Source organism: Trachemys scripta, chromosome 3, assembly GCF_013100865.1.
Source record: "Trachemys scripta elegans isolate TJP31775 chromosome 3, CAS_Tse_1.0, whole genome shotgun sequence".
Lineage (NCBI taxonomy): Eukaryota > Metazoa > Chordata > Testudines > Emydidae > Trachemys > Trachemys scripta.
This window is the reverse complement of record NC_048300.1, coordinates 31,597,495-31,615,225: the sequence shown is the minus strand read 5'-3', so window position 1 is coordinate 31,615,225 and position 17,731 is coordinate 31,597,495. Positions and strand designations below refer to the sequence as shown.

At 47.5% G+C, this 17,731-nt stretch overlaps 1 protein-coding gene across 2 annotated transcripts in view; it reads left to right on the top strand.

The window, feature by feature from the left end:
- PSME4 (proteasome activator subunit 4) overlaps positions 1–17,731 on the top strand; it is a 214,173-nt gene that overhangs the window by 54,475 nt on the left and 141,967 nt on the right. For both annotated transcript variants that reach the window (XM_034764386.1, XM_034764385.1), the window contains 3 exons: positions 4,465–4,587; positions 14,255–14,347; positions 16,319–16,584. In XM_034764386.1, the coding sequence (XP_034620277.1) occupies positions 4,465–4,587; positions 14,255–14,347; positions 16,319–16,584 (482 nt within the window). The remainder of the gene's footprint in view (positions 1–4,464; positions 4,588–14,254; positions 14,348–16,318; positions 16,585–17,731) is intronic.

Below are 17,731 nucleotides of genomic sequence, written 5' to 3'. Positions count from 1 at the left end.
TATGCCCCGGCAAGCCAGGTTTAAGTACTGCGCTTCTTGCCTTCCCTTGTTCTCTGTGAGCGATAAGCATCCACGCTGCCTCTGCTGCCTCAGCGAGGCACACGTCGCTGTGCATTGCTCTATTTGCCGCTCGTTACCACCCTGAACTTGGGAATCTTGTGAACTTCGCCTCCATAAATTCCTTATGGAGGAGGCAATGCGCCCCTGTGTGCCACCGGATCCGGCACTGGCAGGTCTATCGGACTATTGATCAGCACTGGCGGCCAGCGCCACTCCTGTCCCGTCCCGCCCGGCACTGGTGGCGCTGCTGCATCTGCCCAAGCACCATTGTGTGCATAAGAAGCACACACTGGGGCACAAGGGGATCGCCCCAAACGCATTATTTCCTCCCCAAGCCACGGCAAGTCAGGTGAGAAGTCGCACGCTGACAATCAGGCCCCCTCTTCCAAAAGTCACACTCTGAGCATAAGTCCCGGCACCGTTCTCCAATGGTACCAACCTCGGCCTTGGTGACAGCTCTGCTGCCTTCGCCTCTACCGCTGTCCACACCGCCGGGGCCATCTTGTGTCTCCTGTCCTGTTCTGCGCATGCCGGGATGCCTATCCCTGCTGACACCTGCAGCTTAGCTGAGGCTGCCGTCCCCGCTGCAGCCTGCACTGCTGGCTGCCCTTGGTCCTCCATCCCTGATTGAGGAGCCTCTCCTGTTGATGGACTGCCCTCCAATGCCTCCCGCTGCTCCACCGGTCCCATTGGTACTGACGGCTCCGCTGCTACCGGACCCATCCTCCGAATCGGACTGGTCCTCTGACACGAACCCCGCCTTCTTGCTGGTCTGTTCTTACAGCCCGGATGCCAGAGGGCAGCCCTACCAGCCAACTTTAATGGAGGTTTGCCAACCTGTGGTTTGCCTACCCAAGGGGACCATCGGTTCCTAGCGACCCCTAAGCCCGACCCTATTGGGCTGCTTGGGACCCATACCAATGTTATATGCTCCGTCAGCCCTCTCCATCCACTACCACCGTTTACAATGCTCCTTCAGACGCTCCCGCTCCACTGGCCCTGCAGGTCCGCATCAGTGCCTTTTCATTGCCTGATGAAGCGTTCATTCCTCCCTCCGTCTCGCCTCCTATTGATCATGCCCGGTATCAGGCCCTCCTTCGCCATATGGTCACTGCCCTCAACCTTCCCGTGGGGGACATCCAGGATCCCCAGGACCAGTTCCTTGATATTCTTCAGTCTCCTGGCCCTGCTTGTACTGCCTTGTCCATCCACGACACCATCCTTCACCCAGCACACGCTGGCTTCCTGCATACTCACTCCAAAGCGGGCGTAGTGTCGCTATTTTGTGCCGGCCCAGGGTATAGACTTCCATTTCCAGCACCCACTTCAGAATTCCCTGGTGGTCCAGGCGGCCATGGAGCGCGCCCGCCACCACCATTTTCGGTCCATGCCTCCTGACCAGGTAACCAAAATACTCAACCTCATCAGGCGCAAGGTTTACTGCTCTGCAGACCTCCAATTATGTATTGCCAGCCATCAGGTGGCCAAATACGACTTCTATTCCTATACCAAACTGGCTTTGTTCCTCCACTTCCTTCCCCCGTATAAACAGGATTTTCAGTCACTCATAGAGGAGGGAAAATTGGTGGCCAAAGTCACCCTTCAGACTGCAGTGGACTCCGATGACACTGTCACCTGCTCCCTAGCCTCTGGGGTAGTGCTCCTTTTGACCTACAACCCGCAGTGTGACCCTGTCACCAAACCGGTTCTTCTCCTCACTTCTGTTCTCACCTCCCTCATTTGGTGGTACAACCCATCCTGGCGGACATCCCATTCATGCCTCCAGTGCCATGCACCACCCCCACCACTGATACCTACCTGGCAAGCTGGGGCACGCATGTGGACGGACACGCAGCCAGGGCCTCTGGTCGCCCAGAAAGGCAAGAATGCACATCAGCGTTCTTGAACTTTGCGCCATTCACTTAGCCTGCAGAATGCTCCTGCCACTGCTCCGCTCCTGCCATGTCCAACTGCTCTCCAACAACGTGCAATGGTTGTCTGTCAACAAGTAGGATGGGGCATGTTCCCCCTCCCGCTGTGCAAACGCCATCCTCCTCTGGAATTGGTGCCTCAAACACGACATCACTCTCCATGCTGTGCATCTTCCTAGCATGAGTAACTCTCAGGCAGACACCCTCAGTCGCTCTTTCCATGCCAACCACAAGTGGGAACTCCATGACTCCACACTCCACTCTGTTTTTTGCCAGTGGGGGACACCTCGCTGGGATTTCTTTACCACGACAGACAATCTCAAACTTCCTCTCTTCTGTTCCAGGGGAGCCCTTGGTCTGGGATCTCAGGGCGAAGCCCTTCTACTTCCTTGGACCACCTTCCTTCCACTGTGCCTTCCTGCCCATTCCCCTGTTTCCACAAGTCCTACACAAAATACAGTGGGATCAGGCAACCGTCATCTTTGTGGCCCCCACTTGGCCTCAGCAGTACTGCTTTACAGCCCTCCTTCTCCTCTCCATCTACCCCCCTAGTTTGCCTCCCCAATCTCCTGACGCAACCCATGGCCGCATCCGACACCTCAACCCCAGCCCTCGTCACCTCATGGGCTGGTATTTGGATGGAGCTCGCGGATAGACGCGGCATGCTCTGCTCTGCTTCCATCCACGACATCCTTACACACAGCAGGTGACTGTCCACTAGAGTTTGCTATCAGGTGAAATGGCGCTGCTTCACCATTTGGATGTGTGACTATGGCTATTCCCTGGACGCTATCTCTATGCCTGTTGTCCTGGTCCACCTCCTCCATCTCTGGTACTCCGGCCTCGCCCATTCCTCCATTCATGTACATCTGGCGGCATTCAGTGCCTTTCTCCCCCCCAGTGGATTGCTTTTCCGTCTTCATTCACCCAACTACTGTCTGCTTCCTCCGTGGCCTTCTCAATGCCTTTTCCTCGATCTGCAAGAGGACCCCTACCTGGGACCTTAACTTGGTCCTCTCCATCCTTGCTAAGCCGTCCTTTGAACCTCTCGCCCCTTGCTCCCTCGCCCACCTCTCCATGAAGGTGATCTTCTTGGTGGCCATTACCTCTGCACTATGCGTCAGTGAACTGACGGCCACGATGGCAGACCCTCCCTTCACGGTCTTGCACAAGGACAATGTCTCCCTCCACCACAAATTCTTCCCCCAAGTGGCATCCCCATTCCACCTTAATCAATTCATACATCTCCCCACCTTCTACCCCAAACTACATACCTTCTCCAGACACCACATGCTTCATTCCCTGGACATATGTACAGTGCTGGCATTCTACCATCAGCACACCTGCAGCTTCCGTGCTTTCTCCTACCTTTTCATCGCCATTGCCGACTGTTATTGGGGCCGCATGCTCTCCTCGCAACGCCTTTCCTGCTGTATTTGCTACTGTATTGTGGACTGCTATACTATCTCTCATGTTCTTTTGTATTGCGTCCATCAAAAAGAGTGGTGGGCATTATTAATCTTGTTATTTATTAAACCCAGTGGGTTGAGAATTTTCTCTTTAATTTCATGTTCCTTTTTATGGTTATGGAACTGCATTTGAATCATACTTGCCTGTTTTTTATTTTTTTCATTCAAACTTAACATTTCTTCTGTTCTCCCATTTCTCTATTTTGCCTTATCTAAGATCCCCAAACACATTGGTATGGTTTGAATCTCCATTATTAGCTGTAACACCTAGTTGCCAACTATAAGGAGATGAATACAAGGACTCTTATGACCCATCCTCAAGCTTCTGGTGCAGAAGAAGTATGTGGGGATAGGACACTAAAAACTAACTTTCCTTCCATCTACACAAACTATAGGTGCATGGAAGAAGCTGCTGGCACCCATTTTCCCTCTCAAACCTATAACATCAACAAAAATATTGGAATAAAAATAAATAACTCCTTGCTTGTCTATGGTACCTTTTCTAACTGAAAAGAACTTGCAGTTGGAGTGCCCCACAGCAATTCTTGGAAAACACTCTTGTTTACAGTACACACAAATCCATTTGGAATGCTGTACTAGGTAGAAGTTCAAATTGTAACAATAACCAAACTATTGCATATTTTTAACCTGATTTTAGTTCTCCAGTACCAGCAGTTTGAATCTCAGACTGCTGGGTGTTTAGCATCATGGTAGTTCTCCTACAATCATGCATTTAAATGTATTTTAGCTTTATGTGAAAACTGTTTGTCTCCAAGTAACCCCTTGAAGCTGGGACCTAAAATTGTATCTGTTATGTCCACTGCTAAGAATGGAACCTGCAGTAACTACAAGTAGCCAATGACTAAATGAATATGTGATGTTTTGTTACTCAGATGTTTATGCTAGCAAATTAATAACAACCATGCAGGAACTGTTGCCCCATTAAAAGTATTGTACAGAAACTTATTATAAATAGTATTAAGTAATATTACCTTTTTTAACAGATATTTACAAGGATTTTGAGAAGTTTGAATCTTCCAGTGGGAAGCGGTCAAGTTTTAGTGCCAAGATTCTTAACAAATGCTTATGATATAGGACATGCAGTAATGTGGATCACAGCCATGATGGTTAGTATTCTTTTTATATAGTATATTAAAAACTAGTAATGAAAAGCTCTGAACAGCTGTGTAGCTAAAATGATTAAAGTGTCTGGGTATTCAGCTTCAGCAGATGCTTATTTCTGAGGCTTTCTTTGCCCAATGTTTATTTAAAAGTAGTGCCTTATGGTTGGTTGGGGATATGGGACATAAGGCTTATTTCAGGGCTGCTCTAAGTGACACTTTGGAAATGAGCTGCCAGCTCATTGATTTAAAGTCCAGTACAAGCATGAAGTTTGTCCACTGTGATGTTCTTCAGAGATGCAGTACAAACAGGATTCTCATTCTTGGGTCCTGAGCTCCCATTAGCCAAAGGATTTGGGCTTTTTTTTGGTCTTCTGAGGCTCTGGTTGTGGTAATTGTTACTATCACTTTCCAATCCTGTTGGGTATTGTGTCCTTTATTTATACAAGTCCTTAGTTACAGAAAATTAGTTCTTCTTTGAGTGCTTGCTCATATCAATTCCATTCTAGGTGTGCGCGCACCCACATGTGCGGCCCTTGGAGATTTTTGCCTTAGCACAACATATAGAGCTGTGGCACCCTCTAGAGCACCGCGGCATGAGCACGGTATATCAGGCACCGCCGGCGCTATGCCCTCTCAGTTCCTTCTTACCGCCCGTAGTGGTCAGTCAGAGCACCTTTGTTAAGTGTTAGTTAGTTAGTAGTTAGCATCCCAGCGGGATTTTGCCCCAGGCGGGGCATGCCTCGGTCTCCTGGGTTTAAGCCCTTCTTGCACTGCAGCAGGCCTATGCCTGTGAGTGACACCAACGGCAGCTGCCTTAAGTGCCTGGGGGAGTCACACGTCAAAGAGCGGTGCCGGTTCTGCAAAAACTTTTGGCCCCACACCCAGAAGGAGCAGGACATCCGCCTCATGGCTCTCCAGATGGAGTCTGCCCTCCTCCTGGCTTCTGAGCCATTCAGGCAGGTCACACCGAGTGCCTCAGCCTCCGTGCGCCGGCACCCGGCTCCTCCCGGCACCGTTCGCGATCACCTGTGCTGAAGAGGAAGGCCAAGAAGCACTCCCTGGCACCAAGCAAGAAGGCCCAGGGGTCATCTACCAACGGCCCCAGGCCTGCCCACCAAACTGCTCCGGAGCCACACGATCGTGCCTCTCCGGTTGGGGCACCCTTAAAGGTCTATCACCAATTCCTGGGAGCGGTATGGTACCCACATTCCTGCCTGCACTTTTGTCATCTGAGGCTTCCTCGGCGCAGAGAGAGCACAGATCTCCACCTACTCCGATGATGACCCCAGTGCCTCAGGACCCTGCTAAGGCTCCCTAAGAGGGCAAGCCTGCCATTAAGACCCCTCAGGGGACAAGGGAACAACGCTGATCGCCGGACAGAAGGCGTTGCTCTTTGCTGCTGCGTTGGGAATCCCGGGGCAGATCCTTATTGCCCAGGCGAGCTTCCAGATCCTTTCAGTGCTACTCTGTAGCACGGGGTCAGCGCTCCCCTTTCTATTCCCGGCACCACTCGCTTTCTTGATGGTCATCCTCTAGGCATTGGTCCCCATCACTGGCATGGTGGGAATGTTCCCCCTCCCAGTACTGGTCTCCCTGGCACCAGTACCACTCTCCACGCTATAGCTACCTTTCAGTTATGCCTGGGCAACGATCACCGATAGCGATGACCAGCAAACAAACACAGATGTTGACAGCTCCTCCCTGGTTGCCGGAAGAGGGCTCCTCTGGTATGGAGGGCCAGTCCAGCTGATCGCCAAGGTCTCATTGGCCTGATTGGGCACCTGAGCCCACTCCTTTATCTGTGGCACCGCAATGGCAGCATGACCAGTGGCCAGCACGGTGGCCTTATTGGAGTGCATGGGGCATACTGGTTGTGACGATGCCTCCTTCGCAGCACTCCTCGGTGGCCATGGCAGAAGATCGGGTGGTGGCCCCACCAGCACCAGACCCGGTACCAGAAGCCCATTCTGAGGTCGGGGCGGAGGAACCTGTGCTCATCCCAAAGCCTCTTTCTCAGATGGTGGTCAAGATGACAGCACCCCCACCGGCAGTCCAGTCTTCCTCGTCATCCCCAGATGAGGCGGTCGTAGGACCTTACAGAGCTAGACCACCAATGACTTCAGGTAACATCAAGCCTTTCTCCAGCATGTGGCTGAGCACTTGGGGCTTGAGGTACAGGAGATGGGGGAGCAGGAGGACATCCTCTTCAACGTCCTCTCAGCCTCTACGCCCACCTGGGTCGCCCTGTATGAGAGGGTCCTCAATATAGCCAAGGCCTTCTCCATCCTGCCCACCTTGAAACGGGCCGAGAAAAAGTACTTTGTGCCGGCCAAAGGTTTCAAATACTTCTATACTTACCCACCCCCCGGGCTTGATGGTTGTATCTGCGGCCAAAAAAAAAAAGACAAGCAGGTCCCCACCTCCTCAACTCCCAAAAACAAAGATGCTAAGAAACTTGATTTATTTGGGAGAAAGATTTATTCTACTGCCAGCCTGCAATTTCAGGTGGCAAACGATCAGGTCCTGCTGGGCCGGTACAATTTTAATCTCTGGGACAGTCTCAAAAAGTTCCAGGAATCCTTCCCTCAGGGTTTGGCCCAAGAGTTTGGCACTCTGGTGGAGGAGGGTACGGCGGCGGTCAGATGATCCCTGCAAATGGCATGGAACATGGCAGACTCGACAGCAAGGGTGGCCACATTGATGGTGGTCATGCAATGTAGTTCCTGGCTCCAGATGGTAGGCCTCTCCCAGGAGATGCAGGCCTCGATCCAGGACTTCTCCTTTGATGGAGTTGGTTTGTTCTTGGATCAAACAGATGCCAGGCTGCACGGGTTGAAGGACACTAGGGCTACCCTTTGCTTGTTGGGCCTGCACATGCTGTAATCATCCACGAAGCCCTTCCGGCCACCGCCACTGCCAAGACCCTGGCAGCCTCGTCAGGGCCCTACAAGGAGAAGGGATGCTAGTTTTAGTAGTCATCGCCTTTCTTCCTCCTGCTCGACAGCCCAGCCTGGGACAGCCAAACACCTAGGGGGCCAGAAGAGATAGTTGTGAGAGTGCGCCTGAGAGCGATGCCCCAGTCAGTTGACCGGATCCTAACCGCTTTTTCCTCAACCATCTTTCCCCCTACCGCTCAGCCTGGTTGTGGGTTATGTGGGACTGCTGGGTCCTGGACATAGTGGCTTGGGGCTATACCCTGCAGTTCTTGGCTGCCCCTCCTTCCCGCCCCCTCCCCCCCCCAATTTTCCTGTCTCTTTTCAGAGATCCTTCTCACATGCAACTCCTCGTTCAGGAGGTAGAGAAGCTCCTGGGCTTGGAGGCTGTGGAGAAGGGTCCTCGTGACATTGAACGAAGAGGATTCTACTCTCGCTACTTCCTAATCCCAAAGGACAAAGGAGGCCTCAGGCCTCTCCTGGACCTGAGTGGTCTCAACAAGTCTCTCAAGAAATTGAAGTTCTGCATGGTCTCCCTGGCCTTCATCATTCCTTCCCTGGATCCGGGGGCCTAGTACGCTGCTCTTGACTTGAAGGACACTTACTTTCATGTCTCCATATTCCTGGGCCACAGGTGCTTCCTGCATTTCATAGTGGCTGGGCATCACTTCCAGTTCACGGCGTTACCTTTTGGCCTGTCTTCGGCCCTCAGGATGCTCACAAGGTGTGTGGCGCCGGTAGCAGCTTACCTATGACGTGTGGGGGGGTCCAGATCTTCCCATATCTTGATGACTGGCTTATCAAGGGCAGGTCTCCAGAACAGGTCTGATGGAGCCTCAACCTGGTGCGGTTCATCTGCAACGAACTGGGCCTGTTAATGAACACAGAAAAGTCCATGTTAATGCCGGCCCAACGCATAGAGGTTATTGGAGTGGTTCTCGACTCTATGCGAGCGGGGGCCTTTCTTCCAGAAGCTTACTTCCGGGCCACGTTGGACTTGATTGCTCACGTGAAGAGCCATCCGCTTACCACAGCCCACGACTAATGGGCTACGTGCACATAGATAGTCAGCCATGCCTGTCTTCATCTACGACCTCTGCAGGCATGGCTGGCCTCGGTTTATATCCCCAGCAGATACGTCCTGGACCGAGTGGTCATGGTGCCAAGCCACGTCTCTCTTGTCCTTGGACTGGTGGCTGGATCCAGAGTCAGTGCTGCAGGTGGTTCACTTCGTGACCCCGTCTCCGTCGCTTATCCTGGTTTCAGACGCATCTGACCTGGGCTGGGGAGCCCATGTGGGCGAGCTCAACACCTAGGACCGCTGACTATACAGTGATCTGGCCCTTCATTTGAATGTCATGGAGCTCAAAGCGGTTCGCCTGGCCTTCCAGGCATTCTTGTTCCACCTGACAGGCAGGGTGCTGCAGGTTCTGATGAACAATACCACCACGATGTACTACATCAACAAGCAGGGCGTAGCCAGGTCTTGGGCCCTTTGTTGGGAAGTGCTCAGCCTCTGGAACTTTTGTGTGCAACATGCCATTCATCTGGTAGCTGCCCACCTGCCTGGAGCCAAGAACATCCTGGCAGATCGTGTCAGCAGGACTTTCTTGACGGCTTGGCTGCTGCGTAGTTGATGCGGACGAACCGGGGTGTTCCGCTGGTGTCCAGCAGGTCCTGCTGGGCAGCAGAAAACCGTCCACCAGGGCTACATATGTGGTGAAGTAGAAGCGATTCATGTGTTGGGTCTCGGACTGACACATTCGTGTGGAAGAGGCCCTGCTGCAGGACATCCTGGTTTATTTACTGCACCTTAAGCACAAGGGTCTGTCACTATCTTCGATCAAGGTATACCTGGCAGCCATTTCAGCGTTCCACCCTCCTCTTCAGGGCCAGTTGGTCTTTGCCCATCCCATGACAGGGAGCTTCCTGAAGGGTTTGGAGTGCCTTTACCCACATGTCTGTGACCCGGTCCCCCCTTGGGATCTGAATCTTGTGCTGCCCATGCTCAGGGGTCCTCCCTTCATACTCTTGGCTTCCTGCTCCCTTCAGCCCGTGAGGTGTCCAAGATCAGGACGCTCACGTCAGAGCCGCCCTATATGGCCTTCTGTAAGGACAAAGTCCAGCTGCGTTCGCACCTGGCCTTTCTGCCCAAGGTTGTCTCCCAGTTCCACGCTGGTCAAGACATTTACTTACCAGTCCTTTGTCCAAAGCCTCGTGCGACATTCTACATTGATAGAACAAAGCAATTCCGTAAATCAACACAGTTGTTTGTTGCTGTCGCTGACAGGCTGAAAGGTTGCCCAGTGTCAGCCCAGAGAATCTCGTATTGGATCATGACTTGCATCGGCTACTGCTATGAGCTGGAAAAGGTGCCCCCGCCAGTGATCATGACGGCTTATCCAGCTAGGCTGCAGGTGTTATCAACAGCCTTCCTGGCCTGGGTGGCAATCCAAGAGATCTGTCGGGCTGCGAACTGGTCGTCCGTCTACACGTTTGCGTCACACTACGCACCGACCCAGCAGGCTTGCGACGATGCTAGCTTTGGCAGATCAGTGTTGCAAGCTGCGAGACTGTGAACTCCAAGTCCATCTCCATTGATTCTGCTTGTGAGTCACCTAAAATGGAATTGACATCAGCAAGCACTCGAAGAAGAAAAAAAGGTTACCTATCTTTCAGAACTGTTGTTCTTTGAGGAGTTGTGTTGCTCATGTCCATTCCATTAGCCACCCTCCTGCCCCTCTGTTGGAGTTGTCGGCAAGAAGGAACAGAGAGGGTGTAGGGCCGGCAGCACCTGATATACTACAGCGTAAGTGCGGTACTCTAGAGGGCACCACAGCCAGCCCTAAGGCAAAAATCTCCAATAGGGAGACACGTGGGCATGCACACACCTGGAATGGAATGGACATGAGCAACACATTTAGAAGAACAACAGTTACGAAAGGTAGGTAACCTTCCTTACCCCCTCCCACCACCCCCACCCCATAAATGCCTCACCCATTCGAGTACAGTGGGGAATCCTAATCCTATGTTTTCTGTCATCAGTCTGTTACTATAAAATATTATAAATTCCTTATAGCTTCATTGCAGGACAGAGTACATTGTATTGAAATAAAACAAACTTCAGATCTGTTTCTTTAGAGTTTTATTGTTATTAGAGTTGCAACTTAGCTCAGTGTTTACAGTCCAAATTTTCATGTGTCTACCTCGCATCCTGTAAGGATAATTAAAGAATCATGAATTTAATTTTGGATGACGTTACAGGTGGAGCTGAAATTCACTGAAATGGAGCTATGTTGTTTCATCAAATAATGTAAAGAAATGCCAACAGTAACATTTACAAAAAGAAGGTTTCTGGCATTATGCTATAGCCTGCCAACATTACTACATGGAATGAATTAATCATTCTAAGTAGTTGCCCTGTCCTAAATGGAAATATCTGTTCAGGAAGCATACATTTAGGTTTGTAGTGATCCCTTGCTCTCAAGGGGGAGACAGGTCACTCCGCCTACCTGTGTCAAGCAACAGCACTCCGGCTCGGGTCCTGCTGGTGGGGCTGAGCAGTAAGAAGTCTACAGCTCTGTAGCTGCCTAGCAGAGGCAAACAAGCAGTAACAGTCTGATGCTCTAGCTCCCTTGTGTGGGGTAGAGCAGTGAGCAGTCTTTAGCCCACAGCCTCCTGGCTGGGACTGGCAGTAATTAACAGTCTAAGCCTCTGGCTGTTTGGGTGAGACAGAGCAGGGAGCAGGCTTTAGCCTAAGCCTCCTAGATAAGGCAGCCAGCAAACACACAGTCTAAGGCTCACTGTCTCCTGATGGGGACAAGCCACAAACCAAACACAGGCCTTCTGGCCTAGGGTGCAAACACTGCCATCCCTGGGATGGGGTTGGTGTGGGGGGATGTTAGCAGGACCCGGACCCATACGACTCCACTGGGTCCCAGCCCAGGTCCCTAACAGTGGTGGAGTGTTCTGCCACTGGGTCAGCAGGTTATCCAGCCACAACACGCTGACCCCTGCTCTGGGAACCAAACCAGACTAAAGTCTGGTTTCCCATGGCTACTTCCTATCACAGTCTGGAGAGGGGGTTCTGTAGTCCAAGGGTTCTCTGTCTCCTCAGGGTACACTGTGCACGGCAGTGCTGGCAACTCCTCTCTGAGTGGTTGTGATGGGTTCCCCACCTGGAACTGGAGTACCACTGAACCCCCCTGAACCACCAGCCTGGGCTCCCTTTACACTGTACTGCTCTGACCAACCTGCACTTTCACCAGCACACATACAGATAGGGGCACACCCAGCTGCAGTTACATGCAGATGCTGTGATCAGCTCTGCATGGGAAAGGTCTTGCTAAGGAACTTCCCAGCTACTCAGCACCCGCTCTGAAGAGTAAACCCAAAATTATACGGTCTTGCACTGCACAGGGAACTGTATATAGTGTAAGTTCATGAAATTTGCCCCCTCCCTCAATGTGAAGAGGAATATACAACAGCTTTCTGCCCCTGAGTTATGACTCCCATAAATGCTGGTTTTAGACAAAGCAAAAACAAATTTATTAACTACAAAAGATAGATTTTAAGTGATTATAAGGGATAGCAAACAGAACAAAGCAGATTACCTAGCAATAAACAAAACACGCAAACTAAACTAGATCGGATATGAATAGCAAATCCTCACCCTAAGTGATGATACAAGCAGGCTGCAGATTCTTAAGGGGCAAGCTGCACTAGCTTACAGCTTGGAATCCCCAGGTGTTCCATTCACAGGCTAAAAATCCCTTTAGCCTGGGTCCAGCACTTCCCCCAGTTCAGTCTTAGTTCCTCAGGTGTTTCCAGGAGTCTCTTTGGGTGGGGAGTCAGTGAAGAACCACGATGATGTCACTCCCCTGCCTTAAATAGCCTTTGCATATGGCAGGAACCCTTTGTTTCAAAGCTTGGTTCCCACTCCAGTCAGCGGAAAAACACTCATATCCCAAGATGGAGTCCAGCACCAGATGAAATGGTCACATGTCCTTGTAGTGTCATAGCAGCCATGAGTCGGAGGCTGTTTGTAGTGTCCTCAGGAAGGCACTCCAGGTTTGAAATAAGCTTCTTCTAAGGCCTATTGTTCTCCCTAATGGTTCATTAACTTGAATGGACCTTTCCCAGCCAGCCATCTAGACTGAGAGTCCTTTGTCTAGTGTCTAGTTCCCCATGTGTGCTCACATTTGTAACACACATACATAGTCAATATTCCTAACTTCAGATACAAAAATGATACATGCATACGGACAGGATAACCATATTCAGTAAATCATAACTTTTTCAATGATATCTCAGATGACCTATCTTGCATAAAATACATCAGAATTATGCCATAATCATATCATGTATAATAATATCTCTAGGAAGAATATGGGGTGCAGTGTCACATAGTCTCCTCCGGATGCAAGGCGCTGCACAGTGTGGGCTTGGCTGTGGCAGCAGACTGGAGAAGTCTATCTTGTTCTGTGGCTCCTGCTCAACTGAGCTGCAGGGACTTTCCTATAACTTCCAGTCCCACCCTGGTACTTCCGGTTGGGGGGAGGGGGCAGGTCTGGCTCCGCCCACCGAAGGAATTAGTGGTCCCTCGCTCTCAAGTCTGGAGGGAGGCCACTCCGCCTCGTTACAAGGTTCAAATCTCAAGTAACTTGCTTTTTATTCTTACTGACTTATAGCTGTGCTGCTTTTAATACTAGATTAAGATCCATCCTATTAACTTTCTCAGCATATATAGAAATTTGAATATGAATTTCTAAGAGAAATCAGCCACCACACTTACAATGATATATATTTAGATTTGGCAAAATTTGATTTTTATTATTTTTATAATTTTGACCAATAATATTGATGTTTATTTTTAAAGCATTTTAAATTTTTTTATCTATTTAAATTTTCACAGTTTTGAGAAGTTATGGAAGGGGGGTGTCAAACAATAATTATTTAATGGGAGTAGGCATTGCGATTTAGTAAAATTAAAGCTTTATAACTGATAAAACACAAGTTGTCAACATCACTTCAGAGTATGCAAAAGAAATTTTCTTAAACGAAACTCTACGTTCTCAAGCAGTATTTTTCTTTCTTAGCCTATCTGTAAATTTTGATTATCATTCATGGAAACATTTTTTCATTGATTTGTTGATGGTGAAACCCAGTAACAATCTAATCCTTCCAAGCCTCTCTATATTTCTTTTAATTATTAGGCTTCCTATGTCTGGTCTTGGGTATTTTTAGTGACACTGCCATTCTTCACTAAAAGCTAAACAAAAGTTCAGTCTCCTTTGCACAGTAATTTGAATTTGTCTTCAATAAAATGTTACCAGAATATTGCAGTTTCCTTTTTCCTACGCATCTTCCTCAGACCGTAATATTGCATAGCGTTTGTAATATGTAAAAAGATTCTTAAGAAAGATAGTTCTAAAAATAGACAGAAGGGGAATAATTGCAAACTTTAAAACTCTTCCTGTTCACAAGAACAGAAGAAAAGCATAGAGAGATAATAGAATGTTTCTGTGACCAAAAACAAGCCCAGTGACTTTAGTTAATTGTTAGTTAAACCATGTTGCTTTTGTTATGGAAGGATGTTATATTGATCTTTAACTTGTCTCATGACGCTGAAGAATCTATTTTGGGTAGGTTAAACTTATTTTCTAACCTCGACAGTGTCCTTTTTCATGCTCTTCCTGTTAAGTAGATTAAATATATATGTATTTGACTTTGGACAGGGTGGACCAAGCAAACTAGTGCAGAAGCACTTGTCTGGATTATTCAATAGCATTGCATCTTTTTACCATCCTTCAAATAATGGTCGCTGGCTGGTGAGTTTGTTATGCTTTTATTTTAAGACTAAAGATTTTAAATTTGGAGTGGGATTATAATTTTATCATGAATTTTTCTCTACTGTGCTCTTCACTTTTAATAGTGTATACTGCTTTATGCAAACAATTTCATCCTATAATAGATCACTATGGACTATGTATATACCTTAGAAAATAAACTTCCAAGAAAACACTAGTGTGATGGGTGAAATTAAACTGAAAAGGAGCCAGAAAAATACCGCTATCTAATAAGAAAACATGGATTATTTTTTAACTGTCTACAGTACAAGATGTGAAAATGAACATGTCAAATTAAACTTGCTGCTAGTCTCTATTGTGTCTGTCAGTTTTTCAAGCACCTAGTAAAACCTGATTTTGGAATAATTGATAGTATGATTCTAGTGTCTGAAGCACACTTTCTTAGTTAAGAGAATATGATACAATGTTGTCCTACATTTGTAAGTATAGTAGAATGTAACTTTGATCAATCAACATGAACTGAGCTTTTGTTAAAAGCGCAGCTAAAAATCCACTATTTAACATTTTATGCTATTTTTGTTCTAATATTTAGTATTGAATTTAGACAGTTTTCACAGTTAAAGTTGATGTTACAGTTCTCAACAGAACTGGATTTTTCTATATCTCTCACTGCACAGTACGTTTGGGACATAAAATGATCATTTTTAATCTCCAACAATTATTTTTAATTAGAAGTATCCTAGAAAAACATATGAAAAATTATTGGGTCCCATTCTGCCTTCAGACAACTTTCTTGAATGGGAGTTGCTTGTGTGTAAGTTAGGGCAGAAAAGAGCTTACTAAAAGGCAATTTACTATTGCAGATATTTCTGGTGCAAATATTACTGGTGAACAATTCGCTGCATTGAATTCCAGCAGTACTGTCATAAATTAGGTTTGGTTCACAGACCAGGTTAACGTAGTCAGTCTTTCTAGGTGTTTTTCACACTAACTCTTTGTCACTGGGAATAGATATTTCTTGACCCATGTGAATAGTGGACACAAGGGCAGGTGCCTTTCCCAACCTGCTCTGCAAATACAGTCCATGAAGTGGGATAGACCCCTTAACATCCTTAAAGCTGGGTTTCTTGACCCCCAGAGGATCCTTGGATGGCTTAGAGGTATTGTAGTGGGTGCTCTACCAGGCAGTGCAGGGCGTCTCCCCTGGTAGCTGCCACAAGTTATAGTGGCAAGGCTGCTCTAACTCATGCTAGGGGCCTGCCTCATTCCTGAGCAGCTCCAAGATCACAAGGGTGGATTACATATTCCAGAATATTCCCATAAATGTGAATGTGCAGAGAATATGCTTGAAGATCTCCATTGCTGGTAAGTAATCTTCATTTATCTGAGTTTTTTTCTAGAGCTAATTTAATCATTGTACAAAATATATAAGCATGTGTTTTAAATGTTTATAGAAATGATTAGGAATGACAAATACAGTGTAGCTTGTAAAGTTCTGGGAACTGGATTCTCATAGTGAATTCTGAACATTTAGGGTAGGTCTTCACTACGGGGGGGGGGTCGATTTAAGATACGCAAATTCAGCTACGCGAATAGCGTAGCTGAATTCGACGTATCGGAGCCGACTTACCCCGCTGTGAGGACGGTGGCAAAATCAACCTCCACGGCTCCCAGTCGACGGCGTTTACTCCCATCTCCGCTGGTGGAGTAAGAGCGTCGATTCGAGGATCGATTGTCGCGTCCCAACGAGACGCGATAATTCAATCCCCGAGAGATCGATTTCTACCCGCCGATTCAGGCGGGTAGTGTAGACCTAGCCTTAGATTTACTACGTTCCTGCGGTTCTTATCCATTTTGAGCAACTGTCCTGAAGTTAACACAGCTTATTTTTGAGTTCCTGGTATAAGAAGGATATATCAGGGTTTTGCCACTGTCCATTCTCGCTGCTAATTACTTGAAATTGATTGTTTCCTCTGATTATATATCCAACAGAACAAGCTGATGAAACTGCTTCAAAGGTTACCAAGTAGTGTTGTTAGAAGACTGCATCGTGAGCGTTACAAGAAGAAGACTTGGCTAACTCCTGTGCCTGATAGCCATAAACTTACTGATCAAGATGTTACAGACTTTGTAGAATGCATTATTCAACCTGTCCTTTTGGCTATGTTTAGTAAAACTGGAAGCCTAGAGGCTGCTCAAGCCCTACAAAATCTTGCACTAATGCGTCCTGAGTTAGTAATTCCACCTGTACTTGAAAAGTAAGTTATAATGAAACAATGAAGAAACATTACTGCAAATAGAAGTTCAGAGCTTGCCGCACCAGCTGCCATAGTGAGCCACAGAAGTATTCCCTTGATGAAGGGGAGTACTTGGGCTGGGGGAGCTACTGAATTAGATCGCATACCACACCCATCCCTGCAACTAGGTTAGTCGGGGTGTTGCTAAGTGAAGGAGGAAGTGCTATTTAGTTTTTGTGCTCAACTGCTCCCTGGCTCCTGGAATGGCTGGGGCTGTTGCTAGCTAGCATAAATTAGAATTGCCTTCAGGCTGCTCTAATTTATGATGGAGACTGTCAATAGACAGTTTCAGGATCAACTGTGAGCCAGTTTTGCACCCCTCACTCCTGAGCTGTGCTGAGCTCTTTGTCACAGCTCAAAATCTGGGCCAAAGTTTAAATAAGTATATTTAATGTTATTTGAGTAGCAAAAAGTGTGTAATATATTACATACTTATATTGATTTTTCAGTTTTCTTTGACAAATGATAGATTGTATTGTTACAGGTAAGTAAAAAATTTGCTTTGATGTTGCCTTTGATTTTACAAGAAAACTGCAAAAATAGCACTCATCTGGAATGCTTTGGGCCCCCCAACTATAATTGAAATTCACTATAAAAATCAAATGAACTGGCAACAACATAATCCCCTTTACTGTTCTTAACATGTCCCTCCAAAGGGTCAAAATTGTAAAACAATTGCACTCTCCCCTTCCTGAGAAAATAATTGAACTTTGCAGTGTCTGAAAAATTAACCTCCCACATTCCATATCTTACGAGTCAAGTGTACATATAGACTTATTTACTCACTACATTTGTTACATATATAAAAATAACATAACTGCTCTTCTAAGTAAGGCAACAGTGGTAATGTATTTATTCTGGGTTAGGGATGACTGCATAATTGAGTGGTGGAGCATAATAAGGCTTATTGCTAAATGCTGTTGTCTCAATACACTTAATGCAGTGCTCTGTTCTGTGTAGGCACAGCTGAGACTTGTAATTTAGTGTGTTTTCAATGAAGTAGTGCAGATGTGACATGGTGAGTCAGTATGTACTTGAACTGTCGTGACAATAACAGGAATTATTTCACAATTCTCACTATATGTGGTGCTAAAAACATGCCCGATAT